This window comes from Zootermopsis nevadensis, unplaced genomic scaffold (assembly GCF_977971745.1).
Source record: "Zootermopsis nevadensis isolate Lab colony 2312 unplaced genomic scaffold, Znev_1.0 Znev_ptg000028l, whole genome shotgun sequence".
NCBI lineage: Eukaryota > Metazoa > Arthropoda > Insecta > Blattodea > Termopsidae > Zootermopsis > Zootermopsis nevadensis.
In genome coordinates this window covers 3,003,270-3,022,152 of record NW_028259160.1, presented here as the reverse complement: position 1 = coordinate 3,022,152, position 18,883 = coordinate 3,003,270, and the positions used below count along the sequence as shown (strand labels likewise).

The 18,883-nt window shown below is 35.4% G+C and overlaps 2 protein-coding genes across 2 annotated transcripts; both read right to left on the bottom strand.

Moving 5' to 3' along the window:
• Nucleotides 1-550: 550 nt before the first annotated feature.
• Fitm (acyl-coenzyme A diphosphatase Fitm) lies at nucleotides 551-9,005 on the bottom strand. The gene is made up of 2 exons (XM_022079351.2): nucleotides 8,138-9,005; nucleotides 551-8,014 (listed from the first exon to the last, which is right to left on the bottom strand). The coding sequence occupies exon 2, from the start codon at nucleotides 7,048-7,050 to the stop codon at nucleotides 5,878-5,880; it is 1,173 nt and encodes a 390-aa protein (XP_021935043.1). The 5' UTR covers nucleotides 7,051-8,014; nucleotides 8,138-9,005; the 3' UTR covers nucleotides 551-5,877.
• A 689-nt stretch (nucleotides 9,006-9,694) lies between these two features.
• Nucleotides 9,695-18,549, bottom strand: cyp33 (peptidylprolyl isomerase cyclophilin-33). The gene is made up of 7 exons (XM_022079353.2): nucleotides 18,397-18,549; nucleotides 18,086-18,255; nucleotides 17,383-17,562; nucleotides 15,713-15,919; nucleotides 12,291-12,472; nucleotides 10,360-10,426; nucleotides 9,695-9,809 (listed from the first exon to the last, which is right to left on the bottom strand). Exons 1-7 carry the CDS (start codon nucleotides 18,428-18,430, stop codon nucleotides 9,741-9,743), a joined length of 909 nt encoding a protein of 302 aa, XP_021935045.1. The 5' UTR covers nucleotides 18,431-18,549; the 3' UTR covers nucleotides 9,695-9,740.
• Between the last annotated feature and the right edge of the window lie 334 nt (nucleotides 18,550-18,883).

Sequence of the window (18,883 nt, the reverse complement as noted above, 5' to 3'; positions counted from 1 at the left end):
ACTCTTTTTGTTTCAAAACCATTTTTTTAACATGTAGAAGAAACAACAAGTCCCAACTGCAGATTTCACATCGAATATACTTGCAATTGCTGTATAATGTGGCCTGTGAAAGCTGAGAAAAATGTTATATGAACTTGACATGCAGAAGATGGTGACCCTGATAAGCAGAAATGTCTGTCCATAAACAGTATTATATTTGATATGTTATGGGTATGTAAAGAACTACGTAAGTCATATGAGGATTTCAGGTTTCCATGGCAGCATGGACCTCTAAAATGTTGATATACTTCTACCAGACTACACAGCACTACAACCTATAAGACAGCCATCTTCTGAGAGTCATATGATGTATGAAGCTTTCATGTTGAATCAAGTTTTGAAAAAACTTTCGTGAACAGAAGAGAGAAATTTATATGCACAACCTGTAATGTTCTTGTCCATTCTCAACACTGGCATGAGTAGTAACACATTTTAAAACATTTCAATTATATTGTATCATACAAAAGTAGTTCATACAGTAACATCTGGAAAAGAATCCATTTCATACGTGTATAAAATATAAAAATTTATTACAAATTCTTGGAATCAATATGCACACACAATACATACTCATTCTTCTTCAATCAGATCTAGAAATACCAGTTTCAGTATAGATACAGTAAAACCTGTTTATAATGGAATTCTAGTGACCTGAGCTCATTTATAATAGTTATGTGCTTCTAGAAATATTGAAGTAGACTCATGAAGATGATGTTGCAGTGTTTTTCCATCCGACTATTCAAACCAAGCCATACTGAGCCAAGTAATATGATATGGACAATATTCATGATCCAAATCATGAGCTAGAAATTCTTGCATATGTAATCTGCATTGTTACTGAATAGTACAAATTTTATGTCTCCATTTCTGTGTTCAACAAGTTCTGTTTATTGTGAGTAATTCTACATCATTCAAGATTGTATTCTTTGGACGTAACAAATTTTCTAATGAAGGCAGACTCCATTTTAGACAGGCTTTACTGTAGTCAGTACTTTGTTTATCAGGGTCAATAACAACAGCTTTTAGTTAAAGCATGTAATAATAAAGTCTTGCCTCTACAGACAACCCAGTAAGCAAACTGTTTACAAATTGTATTTTTAAATGCTACTTCTTTAGCCATGTTAATAACACTGCAAAGTGTCTATTAAAACTGCTCCATCCAGCCATTTGTCTCAATGTATGAAATAACTCATGAATGGATAAACCAATCTTAATTAAATGTGATACTAGGGAGGGGTCCGCAGTGACTGCGCGTTCTGAGGCGTGGGCCTTGTGCCGCTTGGTCACTGGGACCATGGGTTCGAATCCCACTCAAGCCATGGATGTTTGTCTGCGATTTTCTGTGTCATGCTGTCTTGTGTATAGGTAGAGGCCTTGTGACGGGCCGATCCCTCGTCCGAGGAGTCCTACCGAATGTCTATAGATCAAGCCAATGAAAAGTTGGGACCCGCAGTGCTCAGGCACTTGAAGAACGGGTCGTTCCCAGTATTCCCAGATACTAGGGAACTTTTTTAAAAACTTTTCAATTCTCATTTAGACTGAGTAATTTTAATGGCCACTTTATCTGAGAGTATAAACAATGTTTTCATTCTATCAATCAAACATGGCTGTTAAATGTGCATTGTATAATTATACAAAACTAGAGAATACATGAAAGGAATCCTCATAACCATATTTGATTATCTTAAATTTTCAAACACCATACCTTATAATATAGCAGTTATAATTGTAGGATCACAGTAAATCAGTAAGCTAGGCCTACTTAAATTCTTAACTAATGACTAATCATTGTCATTTTGTCTTTCTACAGCTGCTCAAAAACACTCTTCCCAGCTACACTTAGGGCTGCCTACATCCTGCAGAATGATTATTTAATCAAGCGAGCATTTGCTCTGGTTATTATTTGTAAATAAATTATAAATATGTCATTTATAAATATAATTTTGATTTATTATTGTTTTTCTCAAATATTTTAACTTTGTCACACTTTCAAAGGATTTATTAGTCACCCTAATATGCTTTTGCCCGCCTGTCTGCTGACGAGATACTAACATGTACTTAGTTTTTTTCTGAATTTACTTCTAGCCCCACCTTTCTACTAGCTTCTAGTAAAACTTCTGTGATACTCTTTATTGTATTAATATCGTCCCCCAATAAATTAACATCATCAGCATATGCCAATAGCTGATTTGTCCCATTCAATTGCAAACCCTCCTGCCTATCTTGGACTTTCCTGATGGCATATTCTAGTGCAAAGTTAAAGAGCAAGGGAGACAAAGCATCTTGTTTTAGACCGCTCTTGATGAAGAATGTCTCAGATACATATTTACCTACTCGAATTTTGCTACAGGTTTCATTTAAGCACATTTTTATTAGACTCACTAGCTTTTTTGGTATACCAAATTCAATGAGAATATAGTGTAACATTTCTCCCTTAATAGAGTCATCGGCTTTTTTAAAATCAGTAACAACTGATGTATGGTCCCACTGTACTCCCATTTTTTCTCTAGTATCTGATGGATGCAGATCTGATCAATTGTTGATCTGTTAAGTCTGAACCCACACTGATGATCCCAATAATTTCATTCACATATGGAGTTAACATCACCAGAAGAATGTTTGATGTTATATATGAAGACATGTATAATTCATCATTTCATCCCAAACAAAATAGTTAAAGGAAATCCAGTCCTATAACTTACTGTATGTTCCTTGTGGTTTACATCAATTCCTAAAGATAAGTACAAGAAACCAGAGCTATTTACTGTCCACTGCTATTTAAACCAGCATCCTCCCCCTACATACATCAAATGAGGTATACGGCTGTGTTATGTATCATATACCCATCTTATTATATTCTGGCCCAAATTTCACTTTGGAACAGCAAATTTAAGTGTTTTTGATACAAATGTTATGCAACTTTTCATAGATTTGCCTGTTTTCCAACGAAAAACTATCAACGCAAAACACAATTAAATATAGGTATAATCTATGTGCTGAATTTCTTAATCTATTCATTCAAACTATCATTAGAGGAGTAACATATTTGAAATTTTATTCTGCCACTGTTTACCATAAAAATTACCTGTCACAAGATTAGTCCATGCATGCAGTTATTAAGCAAAGAATGAATGAAAAAGGTAACAGTCCAGTGAAAACAGTTATTCACTATATAATAAAAATATAATGCAAGAATAAAATAGCTTTCTACAGAAGGAAAGCAAAATATTGATACTGGCAGTCATGGATCACGCTAGTACAGACAGCTAAAATAGGTTTACACAATAATAAAGTCTACCAGACTAAATGGTGTAACATCCCAGGACCCAAGTCACCTTCATACTTTGCTCATGATAACATGAATCTCACCTTTATAAAAAAATGTTGCCATCACAAGCCATAGGAAATTTGTAGTTATGTCAATTTTGCTAATGACCAACATGGCTCTCCCCCTCCCTCAGCAATCAGCACTTACATTGACATAGCAGGGGCTTAGAACCAAATGAAGATCCCCCTCTCTCACACACAACAAAGACAAGAAACCCATCAGAAACAGAGAATATGCATGGTACATAACCCATGAAAATCAGACAAACATACAGACTGGATCAGTAGCTTTTGAAGTCAGACTGGTCAAGACATGGATGTATGTAAGACTAAAGCCAGGCATGAAGGAGACCAAATATTACTCTTCATAGCACTAGTGATATAATAACTGTAAGACAGCTAGTATGCATGAGTGGACACCACTCATTATGCATTACATTTTAGCGTGATTTATTGTGAAGATCTCTAGGATCTCATACTAGAAAGAATACACTACTAGAATCAATAAAATGTTTTTATTGGGACAACTGAATAAGAATATACTAGAGAATAATTTCAAATGTTTGTGACTTATACTATAAGTTTTATCAAGAATACACAGCAACGATCATATCTTTGAGTATGCAGCATTAAGTATGCAATAATGTCTCACTGTCACTAGAATCAATAGGAAATATGTATTTCAAAATACCATTTCTACATTAATTTGCTTTTGTATAAATGTACTGGTTAGGGAAGTCTGCCTAACAATTGATTTGTCACCCAAAAATAGCTGCCCTGGCCTCCTTTTAATACACTACCATTAAGAAAACCTTTAACTCAGTCAGTATAGTGACTGACAACAAATTGGATGACAGGGGTTTGATCCACAGCATCTTTGTTGTGTCTGTGTGCCTGCTTGCATTGCCCTGTCTGGTAATGCCAGGTTTGCTTCCAAGTCACCATCATCCCACTACCACTGCAAAGTTCCACAATTTATTTTTGGTTCCTTAACAATTCTGTAAACAGCTCAGACTACATCATCAAATTACAGGATGAGTAATGAATGAATTAAAAATGATATGGAAGGGGTCATGGTTTAATTGAAGGCACTTTCCTTTAAGGACTGAGAAAAACTATGAAAAATATAATTCAGTATAACCAGTATCTGAGGCAAGATTTGTATCTGGAACCTACTGAATATGAAGCATGACACAGTAGTACAAAAAAGGACAAAACACAATTTTTCTACATGGTAAGTAGAAATCTTTATCAAACACCCTCCAAATTCAGCATATACCTTTATGATTTTTCTATATATATCTAGGAAGTAACTGAAACAGTAAAAATATTTTAGAACTAACATACCTAGGGTATCAGGTAGATAACTTGAGATATATATTGTGACCAGTGACCAGTGTTAGCATACAAGCTATGAAACTAAATTCACAAAAAGAATGTAATATGACAGTAGTCACTATTTACCTTTTATGTGGAAACTTTCATTGTAGAATATTTCAACTTTTAAGGTTTATCAATTTCTCTGTAATTGTTTTGTTATAAATTATTAGTTTTACTGTTAACAGAATTCTACTTTTCACTTTACCACAACCTCTTCCATATACTGTCAAACATATGGTCAATACAACATCAAAATAGCTTTACTATTTAAATAAGCCTATTAGCTGTGACCATGAGTGGGTTAAAATGAGATTTTACTCTTTTTGTTCTGAAGAAAAAATTAACAACACATTTTTTGTCGGAAAAGTAGCACAAAGTATTTAAAAGTATCTATCCTAAATAAATACAATTCCATTATCTATCATAGTAATGTTTACAAATTAATACATTATGAACCGTCTTTTGTTAGTTATAACACATAACACAATATGATATAAAATGAATGTTTCTAGCTTCAATATTATACATAAATGAAAAATATCCCAGCATATTTCTCGCACAACAAGAGGAGATTCGAAGACTTGTAAACATACTTCCGAAAGGACATAAACTATCAACACTTCACATTATATTGAGTGACCTTCGTATCTGACAAACAAGAGAGTACTTCTTGCAATTACTGTGATAAATAAACATTTGAATCACCAACTCTCAAATAATTTCCACATATGACTTCACTGTCAAGTCTAATAGTCTAGAGAGAAAGCTTCTTAATTACATATCTGAGCGATAAAACAAACATAATTTTATCTTATTCCCTCACAATAAAATAAAAACAAAAAACAAATACAACATCTTAACATCATATAAGTGCCAAAAATACATATCATAGTTCAAATTTAAAAAGATATCCTGGTTTTTGGGTTACATTGTGGCATATCAAATACAGATAAGAAGTTTTTCAATATAAGTATTTTGAATCCATAATTTTTTTAAGGCAGGATCACATGAAAATTGCAAAACACTCAAACAAACAGGCACTAACACCATGCACTAAAATGTAAAATTTGTACTTGAAAATGTAATGAATCTTTTAAATGAGAGCTTTCTGTTATTGAAGGTGGTACATTCTTATGATTTATTTGATGAATTCAACTGTGTGTCTGTTTCAATATCTGTATCTTCATCCTTCTGTTCTCTGTTCTCCTGATTTCGTAATCCATAAAGAGGCATCCCCATGAATGTTGGAAGCTGATGTTTAGCATTACTTTGGGGAGCAGTAGTTATGCTTCTTCGCTTTGCAGGCTCCTTGGGTTGCCGAACATCCTTATATTTGAACAGTCCTTCTCCAGGTAAATTTGGTAATGCCCGAGGTAAAGTGTACCAGTAACGATACGTAAAGAACCATGTGAGAATGGCAATGGCACCACTAACAAACTTTTCTATCACTTTGTGGTAATAAAGAATTGTGCTTACCAACATAACATCCCATAACACTGATAAAAATGTCATTGCAATGAAGAATAACCTGATGTATACGGTAAATTTGTCATAGGACTCTTTAAGGTTTGAGAATTCCTCAAAAGATAGTCCTCGTAAAGGATTACTGGTGACTGAAACATCTCCAACGTTTCTTGCATGCTCTTCATTCCTGATCAAATCTCGTATACCCTCCCACCCATTGATTGCACGAGCTTCCTCAATCAGAACAAGACTGCTGTAGATTAATATAAAAACATGTCCAGATATGTCAAAACCATGCCAAAAGTATCCACCAGCAAGACAAGTTTCTTTTGTTTGGAACTTCTCTGGTGAAGCATTGCAACGACCATACACTGTTTCAATATACCAGAATAATGTTGTCCAAAAGTACCAAGCAAATGTTGCTATACCCAACCTTGCAAAATGCTGCAGAATTCTGTCACGTTTGCCACAACAGTACGTGAAACTAGTCATAAAAAGAAATGGAGATGTAACAAATAAAGTCCAGCCCCAACCTAATTTCACAAAATACTGATTAAGTACATTATCTGACCTAGAAAAATATGTCTTCGGAAATGGCAGAACGTCTGCTAGGATAGACACAAGAAACAAAGTTGCTCCATAGATAGCAACTTTTATACTAGTATCTACGAATAACGTTCTCCTACAGACATGAACAATCATCATTAACAATACTTGTTTCACTGTCGCTGGTTCTGGTAATGGTTTCTTTCCTTTCGTTTCCCATCCTGGCGTCTCTGAATTTGGCCTAAAATTTAATTTAGAACTTGGAGAATGCAAAGGACGGCGTTTCGAGGCCATGATCCTGCGGTTTTCATTAGTCACGGCTTATATGATCATAGCACTGCGTGTAAAGTAATTTACCTCACACGAAAACATCTTTTCACTGCCAACAGGTATTCTTTGTAAAAACACTCCTTTTAAGGAACCCGAAGGTTAGTTACCGTGTTTACAAGAACCCATCTCTGGCCTTATCTTGAACCACATGTTTGTTCGTATCACGTATTCTAGACTTAATTTGATATATTTTACTCATTTCTACTATAGCCACTACATGACCCATCCTGCTTGATCAGATTACACCACACGGTCACCTTAATGTTATGGAAGTATAGAAGCAAATTTCTAGGAAGCAATGATCCATGTACATTTGCGCCGATGATCATGGCGTGAAGTACGAACCCCAGGCCACGCAATACATAATAAGCATGCGCAGGAGGAATCGCAACGTTGATTCCAGGAATATTATGTTACTTTGTCACAATCTAACCATTATTTATTTACTCACGAATGTATCCCTTACAATAGTACCTTAATCGTATCAGCAACATCTGGTGAAACACTTAATAGTAACTGCAATATTCCGAATCACAAACATAAACATCTGTTTGAGATTCTAGATTCTCTAGGCGGCGAGTATGAATATGGCTGTTTAAGGGCTGTCGCGGCGTGTGGTCTATTATAAGTTTACCGGCGTTTCGGAGGTGCTTGCTGCCTCCATCATCCCGATGACGCAACATCCACGGAAGTCAGTCATCTTCATCGTGTTTCCTCGCTCCAGTTACCCACGTGCATTATATGTTCATTATATAACATCTTTGTGTTTTAACTTCGATCTAGTAATGTCAACATTTGAAACAAACCTTACAGTTTATCTTGTCAGTTATCATCATCGCCCCTGTTATATATTCCTGTATATTATATCTGGATATCAAAGTAATGCAGTCCTTACGCCTACATCCCGTTATCCGTAATGATGAAGACCCTGATCACACAGAGCAGAGACGCATTATCACAACTTCACACGATGTTTATTCGCAATCAATGTATGAATATAACTTCAAAGCACGAATCCCGTTAAGTTACACTATTTTATCCTGTTACGTACCTTTTCTTCGTTTCCCTGAGTTATAACGATTTCAATTCACCAGATCGCGCTATCACAATTTAACACTGACATTTCTAATATTCCCTTGTGTTGAAATAAGCAACGGATGTGGTCCATGGCTCTTGAAATCAGCTGTATAAATCTAAGAGATCCTATGCAACGTCACGATAAAACCAGCGATTCAAACACTACAACTAGAACACAAGGAGCTTCCTTCAGAACTAAAGTGCTGTGAAGTTAGTGCTCATCACTCTCGAAAATCGTGTTTCTGTCATATTTGAACATCATAAATCATAGATGATATTCGAGAGGTACGATACCTGAAAAGTAATTCCACAAGAAATTGTTGTTTACACAGAAAATCAGATTCAGAGCACCCTATTTTTGACTGCTGCAACCCCTATTAATCTGTGAGTGTTAGTTGTCAGCCTCTGCTGTCAAAGCAAACCAAAACGTCGCACGAACATAACCGTGCTCACTTCTATTAACCCTGTGAATCGACAACCATGGAACATAAAGCTAAGATGGCTGTTTTCTGAAATGTTGGGAAAAGCCTACCAGACTATATGAAGAAGAATAATCGCTGTGAGAACCTCAGAGTACGATATTTAAAGTTTTGCGAGACAAAGGTTTCCATTTTGCATTTCTCGACTTACTATATTGTCTTGTTGTCCCTACCTAATTATATATCTCCTTTATACGTTGATAATCACCCACCTGTTTAAAAAAATCGCTGCCTTTTATAGAACCCAATAAGTCAGCATGGAAAGGGGGAGGGGGGCACAGAGCTATGGGAAGCTAGCCCTGTTGGCAAAGCTCCGAAGTAAGGCAAACCAAAGGGGCAAATTCATCGGAAGAAAAGGCCCCAATGGGACAGAACCTGGGGTCAAAGCTCCCAAGAGGAAGAAACCCTCATAGTTTAGTCCCCTGAGTTTGCTCCACTTCTTTGGGAATCCTGGGGCTTGCATAGTTCCTAACCTGATAACAACAGACATACAGGCTGATACAGTGTTGTTTGATGATATTAGAGTATGAAGAACACCTGAAATTTGAAAGTTTTTCTTCATGAACGTACCTTGCAATGTCATAATTTAAAAAAAAAACATCTTAGCCAGAAACAGACTTGCACATAGTCCTACTGCACCTGTAACATCTGAATAGCCACATCAGTGGAGACAATACATCCAAACCACCTGCCTCTCACTTATTCATGCCCTACTATGACATATGTGTAGCAGGATGCAGTGCATTTACAAGAACAATCAAAATCAATTTCATTTGAGTCAGATGTCAAACTGTTATTTGTTACTACTTATTACACTGTACCTTTCTTCAGTTACTCAAACTTTGTGTTACAATATTTTAACATTGCTTCTTCGCACTGAATGAGAAATTTGTATCCATACCACAAAATAAACAAACAATATTTTAACAAGTTTTCTCTCCCTTTTGGCATTAAACTTGGGTAAATCTGATACAGACCTGGATAAACTTGGCTCAGCAATAATGGGACAAATGTCATATGCAATGCTGTGATAACAGTAATAACAATCCTGATAACATGTAAAACTTGTTATAATTCACATATATACATTCATAAGTATCACACCAGCTCCCCACATGCCGATATTATTACTTTCTCTGTTGGAGTTCCAGATTTTGTTCCACATTTCTGAAATATAACAAACATATCAATATATTATGCTGCTAATGAAATAAGTTGTCTCCGTTTCCATGACAGAATATGTTCTCTAAATTAAAGCTGCATTAATTCGCCTGTTACAGCTGCAGAGAAAAATAATTTCAAAATCAAAGTAACCATTAAGAAATTCCAAGACATTAACAAATCTGTAATAATACTAACAAAGTTTTTTACTACACAATAGGCACTTAACTGACCTGTAAATATACTTTCTACACATGATTACCAGTTTCCCCTGACCTTCAGGGAATCAAACCCCAGTTATTCAGTCAATAGCTAGTTAGGGCGATGACGGAGGCAGTATGACCTCTGAAACGTTGGTTAACATCGACCAGACTACACAGCGCAACAACCCAGAAGACGGAAATCTTCATACTCACCGCTGTGAGAACCTCAAGTCTTACAATGAATACTTTGTTACAAATACTTGATGATGCAGCTGCAGAGTATGTCAACAAAACAGGTTGGGGTACAGGAATTTCATAGCTTTCAGTAAAAATCAAAACATGATTGCTCTTACCTCCATCTTCTTCAGTACATCCATACCACTTATAACATGTCCAAACACAACATGTTTACCATCCAACCTGCAACCATATGAAATCATTAACATATAGTTCAGTTATGAAAATTGAAGCCTTCATTACAAGGCCAATATATATATTGGCTTACATAACTATTGATGTTGTTTCCAAGGGCCTTTTAAACTGAATTCTGCAACAGTCTAGTTCAAAGCTGTCAAATTTCATATTTATAATGCACTTACCAGTGTCATTTTTGAATGGTCAGCACACCTGTTTGTATTCAAAATGTGAGGCAGGTTAACCTGACATTTTAATGTTTTTTCTCAGTAAAGTAAAGTTTGTCCCGCTACGTGCCATACAGGCGCTTGGGGTGAGTGGAGGTATAGCTCCTCTCTTCCTTGATCTCGGCACTAGATGGGAGTGAGTGGTCAGCATCACGCCCCGGCCGGCTTTACCCCCGGGAAAGGACCCTGGTACCCATTGTAGAGGAGGCTGGGTGGGCCCCAGAGCCAGTCTGGACACAGAGGCTAGAGGAAAAATCCTCTGGCCCCATCAGGGATCGAACCCCGGTCGTAGCTAGTCACTATACAGACCGAGCTATCCTGGCTCATGTTTTTTCTCAGTCCCTCCAGGTAAATACCATGATAGAAACTTGAATTAAAGACATGACCACTTTTTTCTGCACCCATCTGATTCATTGTTCAGTAATAATCCTATCATTTGACACAATATAATCTCACCCATTGACAGCATCACTAAATAAACCAGGAAATCCAGTAGACAACAATTCTTACGCTCCAACATTTGGATCCTTTATGCTTAATCCTTTATCCTTTCTATAACACCTTGTGCATTTCAAGCACATAATGTTAAGTATTTCAGAATTCCAAACTTGTCTGTCATTTTTATGCATTTTTGTAAATTAATTAATTCATAACAGTGAGGTTCAGTCTGTCTGTCCACCTGTATGATTCATATCCAAAATTACTGATAGATTTTAACAAAATTTGTTATGAGAATCTAGAAGGTAAATTTAATTTTCGTTCATACTTATCCAACTTAGCTCCTACTGTAAATGAAGCAAAGACTGAAACAAACTAAGTACTATCTAAACCTACTATGTTTTATCTAAACTTCAAATTTTCTGGTCAAAATATTGTATACATTTATCATGTCCCCCATGTGAGTTGCTTCCACCATCCATCTGACCCTTCTTGATTTGATTTTATCATATAATATCCAGAATAGTAGAGAGTGCAAATTATTAAGCTCTTTATTTGGCTGGTACAACACTTAGTAAATTCCTATCCTAGAATGCCACCATGTTATGGCTCAGAATTTAACAGGCAGAGTAAGCTCTCAATATTGATTAAGCAGAAATTTCTCACTAATCCTTTAAAGTGTCTCCAGTAAAAAGGTTAGCTGGTTAATGCTGTTAACGACATAATTGCTGTTTACTCTGAAAATCATATGAAATCCATAAATACACTCTGTGGGCAAAATGCAAAGTTACTGATTATTAAAACAGGCAGAACATATTATTTGTCATAACTGGATATTAAAGGGTTAAGACTTTGAAATGAAGAGACCTCTTCGTACGCCTAAGAATAGATAAAAGAATAATATTAAAATGCAACTTAGATAAATAGGATGTGAAGGTGTGGATTGAATAAAACTAACTCTGGACATGGTCTATTGTTAAGTTTCATGAATATGGAGACAAAACTTTGGACCCTATAAAGCTTGCCAAATTATACTACTTAATGAAGTCAGTTATGATACAAAATCATGAAAGTAAGTTAAAAAAAGTTTCTACCATTTTATGCAGAATCAGGCATAACTATTCCTTTGTAAACGAGACAAAATTATATTTACATCAGAGTGAAGACTGTTACAAATAAGGCATTCCACCTACACAATCACTTACCAATCTGTTCGTGCTGTACAGAGAAAGAACTGGGAGCCATTTGTGTTTGGACCAGAATTTGCCATTGATAGTGTGCCTGGATTTACATGTTTTAAAGTAAAATTCTCATCTTCAAATTTCTTCCCATATATTGATCTTCCTCCTGTTCCATTGTGGTTTGTAAAATCTCCACCCTGACACATCTGATTTCTTGTTAAGAACAATCAGTAAACAAGCCAACATAATATATCATTTTAAAAATATTCCAGTGTTCTATGAGTAAAATGAAGAATGTTTAAGTTATATGTTCATAAGTCAGAAGCCTTTATACATCTGCCTACCTGTTTAATTTTTCAATTACAGAAATGGATTTTGATTAAAATTTGTGGTGACCCTCACTACAACTCAGTAATTAAACCTATGTAACTGGATTGACACTTATTTCCAAGCAATACTTAATCATGGCTACATTTACAAGGAACAGAATTTGCTATGGTTGCATTCAGTTGTAAGAAACATACAGAGTGGCACAAAAAATGTTAATACATGAAAATGCCCCTAAAATAATTAATTTAAGAATAAAGCGTTACAAAGTTTACAGACCCTGACACAGAATTTCTTGAGAAATGTCTTCAGTTAGCCACAAGTTCAATATGACCACCATTTTGATAAATTATGTCTTGGAGATGTGAAAAACGTCTGTAATGACACGTGACACATCTTCAGAAATCTCCCTGCACAACTAAACAATCATGGCTGTCATGTCCATGAGATTACCTGTTTCTTTGGGAATAATGAATCTTTTGAAGAAAAAGTCACATGATTACTCCATGGACTGGGAGTGGTACTCACAGTTGTGATGCTCAGGATACCGATGAGAGATAACATTATGATTACAATCAGTGTGCAGAATATACAGCATTACTTTAACAGTTTGTGGCATGTCCTCTGCAGATATTTCCAAGTATTTCTACAGGCTGTCACATTATTTTAAGAATTTTCATTAAATGGTTTGGTTTTAATAAATGTTATAAATGTGTCAGCATTTTGTGTGCTACAATCTTTATGAATGTGGGTGTTCTAAATTATAATTAAACATTTTAGAATCCATTGAAATACAAGGCGACTAAATCACTGCTGATGTTAAAACATTTGGGTACCGAGTTTTACCTCATTCACTGCCAAAATCAGGGTTTTCCACTTATCAGAGAGGCTTCAATACTGCCAGGCCTGCAAACAGCCAATTTAGCATACCACTCCTTATAAATTAAATAATACCTGGAAAGATGGCATTATGTATGAATAATGTTGCTTCAAAGTTCATTTGCATGAATATACATTACTAAATGCCTGGTCCCCCCCCCCCCCCCCCTGTATTTTCCCTCTCTCTGCCACCTCAAATATATTTTGCACAATAACGTTTGGGCCTCTGTCAGTGTCAAAGTGATAAATGGTAGCAGACAGCTGTGTAGTTGTGTGATGTGCTATTTTTATGGATTCCGTGGAGCACTAGCAGAACATATACAGCAGAGAATTCAGATGATGCAAATAAATGGACAGCACATCATAGGTGAAGACAAAGTGGGTTTCTAATTTTTATAAGACAAAAACTCATGGTGTGGACTATATTGATTAGTATCTTGTCTTGCCACATTTGAAAGACTAAAAAAAGTTTGAAGAAGTTTATTTCTTATCATCTGCAGGATGCTTTCCTTCACTAAAAATGAAGAAACAAATTTTCATCCAAGCTGTTAATCCCTGAACTATACAGAGAATAGAACAGTTAGTTTATCATTAAAGACTCCTACAAATGATACCACAACCTAAAATTCTACCAGTGTGTAAAATGTTCTTTTCTTTCAAAAAAGAATATCAAGATGGAAACAAATATTTTTGTACTCTTGTTTAGAGTTGTTCTGCATCCTAAAGGCATGGTAACACATTGTCAAAGTCTGCTAAAATGAATGCAAATTTTTCATATTTTCTTTCCAAAAATTTGGAAAATGTTTTTTTCTTCTTCAGATTGTGCAAGTCTCCATCTGTGACCTTTAAGCCCTACAATTTAATTATGAACAGCTTTTAAATGCTTAACAGAGAGTGTGTCAAGGTTTAATTGTTAACAAAGAATTTGTTGTGCAGTAAAAATCAAGATATCTGCAAACAGTTTCAGATCTAAATTTTCATTTTCCATCTTATCACTTTACCATTCCTTTATTTGTACATACATGTCGCTCCCTATCACTCTTAGTACTGCCATATCCTGTTTACTACTGTAAATGCACTGTTGTCATGAAAGCTTCAAATCTTAATGACAATGTCAATGTTATTTTCAACATGCCAATCTTAATCTCAGATGTGAATAAGTAGTGTACACTTATAGCTGTAGCAGCCAGGTTACATAATGCTGCCTTAGTAGAATAATGAATTACACATGAAATTAGCACATGCCCAAAACAATTATTACACAACATCTCTGATGTGTTAAAATACTCTGCAGCCTCTTTTAAAATATAGTGGCCATGAGACAAGGTTTTTATATACTAATAATGATAATGTTGTACCTATGTACCTCTAAGAACCATTAATTTTTAATTATTTTGTATGAAATGAATGCTTAATAGACAAGTTCCATCTGTTCATCCATATGTTCCACTCAAAATTTGGCAATCATTGATGGTGCTTTTTCAATCAAATTTGATATTGGTGGTCAATAGTACAAATGTTCAGACAAGTTTGATTTTAGCCTGTATTGATCATAAATAACATCACCATAAAAGCACCATACATTCTTCCCAGAAGTAGTTTTCTTTCAGTTTATAATTTTCACAAACCATCCCACTTACACTTGGTGGGTAATACTGGAGCCCATTTTGTGGTTCTGAATTCAAATTTATCCACAGGCCCCCTATGGCAACCACCTTTATCCCATATCACCATCGCATTCAATGGGAACAGACAAAACATTAATGCTAAATGTGTGTTCCTAGCTCATAAGTGAATAGTCTTGTCAGGCAAGTAGAGATCAAAAAATCAAAAAGACTGCAATTGGAAACATTAAGAATATGAAGGCTTCCTCTTAAAGCACAGTACATATTTATAATTTATAGCTGTACTCTGTGTCCTCTATAACAGGGGTCCCCAATGTTTCTGAATGATGGGCAACTAGAAGTTTAAAATCTATGCTCAGGTAAACAAGACCTGAGAAATCTAGACATCTTACGATATGAAAATTGATCTTCCAGATATATGTTCAGAAGATGTAAAGGTGATTTAAGTGTTTCAGGATTTGATCCAACAGATTGTTGTTGCAATAAATGTGTTAAATCTTCAGGTTCCACACAAGGAATGTTTTGACCACCATAACAACCATAAGTAATTTTCAGCTGTCCACATAAGATCATATACCAAAATAAAGTTCATCATTTATAACTTTCTAAGGATACAAACTCTGGAATTATTCTGTGAAAGGTACTGCCCTGGTACCCATAACCTTTCTCATGGGTGCACAAACATCTGAAGTTCTCTGCGGTCTTTGGAACTATGTCAGGTCTCAGCATGATTATTATTCTTCCAACGTTGTTCTTCCCTATTTTGATATCAAAGTATACTTGCGGATTTTTCTTTGCTTTCTTAACTTCTGGTTCTTCCTCCTAAACATATGCAATATAATAATTACATCTGAAGGCTTGTAATGATGGTGTATTATTAAAATTACAAACTTCTTGCACATTATCAATCACCCTAATCTAATTAAAAACAATGTTTCAAAGTCTGGAATCTGTCTCAGTTGGGCCCAACTGAAAGAGCTACCTCCAGAGTGTAGCTCAAGAGATAGGGGTCAGCTCAGGAGACAGGGACCAGATTTATCAATTAGACCCAAATTAGTAGGTTTTATTTGAGGATGGAGTCAGATTATAATCTCCAAAATGACATTCTTTATTAGATTAGGATGATGGATAATGTCCAAGACATTTGTTAACACTGATTACACTTGGTCTCTCAAAGTGAAGAACAGTGATTAAAAGTGTCAGAACAAACTGTACAGGAGAATATATTGCCCTAAGATAGAGGAACTAACATGAGAACCGAGTATATTACATAATGAAAAGTTTCATAATTTGTACCCTTCACCTAATGATTTTAAGATAAACTAATGAGAATGAGATGGGTGGACCATATAACATACTCATTCAAGGAGATGAGATATTCAAACTTCTGATCAGAAAAACCACAGGCATAATATTAAAGTAGATCTCATAGAAATGGGATTTGAAGATGTAAATTTTAAAGACTAGATCAAGATAGAGTTTAATTTTGGAATTTTTTGATCAGCTGAGTAACAATCAACTTTTCAATGACCACCCTGAACCATGAGTTAGTAAGTTACATAGTAAACATAGTAATCTTGACAGAGTACATTTTAAGACTACCTAACAAACTCCAGACATCAGAGTCCTTCTTGAGGAGCTAATAGTTTCTCAGCTAGTCCACAAATTCCACATTTGAATTGAAGACAAAAACCTGTCATTTTCATTACCATGGCTAAACCTAATTCTTGTTACATTGTTTTAAAAAAATACATTAAGATAAATATTCCTGTGCCTGAGCACCAATTTATAAAAGTGAATGGCAATGTGGAGGTGAAGCTCCACATGCTCATAATCACAAAATCAGATTAAGGTGTCAATTTCATGATGATGTTAACACCAAAAATATTATGACCCGGTGCTTGCTGACTCCATCATTAGGGTAATGAGTATGATGAGCGCAAGGAATTTATTTCAGATATAGGAACCAGTAAGTCATGACAGATGATGATGGAGGCAGCAAGTACCCCTGAAATGTTGGTAAATTTCTATCATACTACACAGCGCTACAACCTTGAAAACAACCATCTTTGTACTCACCATCATGAGAACCTGAAATCACATACTGTTAGCACTGCTACTATCCTATGTCATTTTAAGCAATAAATGCAGATATGGACTGAGTAATTGATGTTATTTCAATATATGCCATCATTTCTACCCTCCCTCTCCTTGAGACAAATCAAAGACTACCTACAATGCATGCTTATGAAGTGACAAAGAAAAAAAATTATATAGAATCATACCTTTTCAGAATCTTCTGCTGCTCGTTTCGTCCCAGATTCACCATCCTTGTTCAGAGTCTTTCCAGCATGCTCCTGCAGCCAAGTATCATCTGACCATACTGCCTTAGAAGACCCTTCTTTGATTTTCTGAGGTTTGGCAAGATTTACTCGAATTGTTCTCCCAAAGAGTTCTGAATCATTCTAAAATTAAAAGGTGTAATTTGTATGTTACAATATTTTTCAGGTTAAAGTATCTATACAGTACCCTTCAGTCTTCTAAACTGAAAAATACATTGATAAAAATAAAGTAAGGATAATAGATTCAAATACAATCATTCTGCACACAGGATATAAAACTCTACAATCCTGAAAGGAACTTGATCGAGCATATGGAACAGAAAGTCATAATTTTCAGAATCTACAGCAAAAGATATAACAGATTGAACATAAAGCCTTCAGAAGGCCAATCCTAATAAGAATTCCAGAGTATAGTATGCATGCACCTAAGGAAACTTATGCTAATCTAACCTGGCCTAATATAACCTTCAAATCCAAACCTTATTAGGAAGAAAACATGGGAAATAAACACTCCCCAGAAGATGGACAAAACCATATTCTGCACTTTTACTGCAATTTTCAAGACTGGAAAATACATCTGGGAAATATAACTCAAAACCGACATTTCCTAGAGGCCAGGGGATCCTTCTAAGTTCAACATTCTTACCATATTATCTATTGCTGCAGCTGCATCTTCTGCCGATTCAAATTCTACAAAAGCAAAACCTCTATGTTTCTCTGTCTCATAATCAAGTGGTATCTGAATATCCATTATATCCCCAAAGGGTATGAATGCAGCATGGAGCACTTTCTCGTCTACTTCTTCTGCTAATCCTCCTGAAAATGTTGGATTACATTAAATAGAAAGCTACACACAGCAAGATTCGGTTTATCCTGCAACGGATAATATATTTAAAAAAAGTTCTAATACAGCAGACTTCAGATACTTAGAGTAACTCGCAGATACAACAAACTTACCAACATATACTGTCCTTTTCGGATTTGTCGACATGATTCCAAAATGCCGCGTTTAACCTATAAACATTCACGTACAACTTACTATGTTTGAACGAGACATGACACTGTTTCGGAAGGTTTGTGAACCTGATCAAGGGCAAAACGTAAATATACCTCTCATATTTTAAATGTTGCCATCTTGATATTGGTTATAATAATGGTCAAGAGATGGCTCCAATCTCCCGGCCGAGTGCTTCTTGATGGATTCTTAGTCATACCACGAAAAGCTATGACGAAGTTGAGCATCAAACGGGCCGTCAGATATGATTTATGGTAGTACCTATTTCATAATAGGAGATAAAACTGTCTTTCTTATTGAGGAATATTCCTGTTTATCACCTACCTGCATTTCTGTCAATGTCAATACCGTATGTAGACGAAATGACTGGAGAAACAACATAGTGAATTTCGACGTAGTCAGATATTCTGTATTCGTCACATGCTAGAA

Bases quoted from the DNA above. Each gene is read 5' to 3' on its own strand.
- Fitm (XM_022079351.2), bottom strand. From the start codon at position 7,050: ATGGCCTCGAAACGCCGTCCTTTGCATTCTCCAAGTTCTAAATTAAAT.
- cyp33 (XM_022079353.2), bottom strand. From the start codon at position 18,430: ATGTCGACAAATCCGAAAAGGACAGTATATGTTG. The intron at 17,563-18,085 runs GTAAGAATGTTG...TTTTAATTTTAG, and splicing joins CTGCAGCAATAGATAATATG to AATGATTCAGAACTCTTTGG. The intron at 9,810-10,359 runs GTAAGAGCAATC...GTTATATTTCAG, and splicing joins ATGTACTGAAGAAGATGGAG to AAATGTGGAACAAAATCTGG.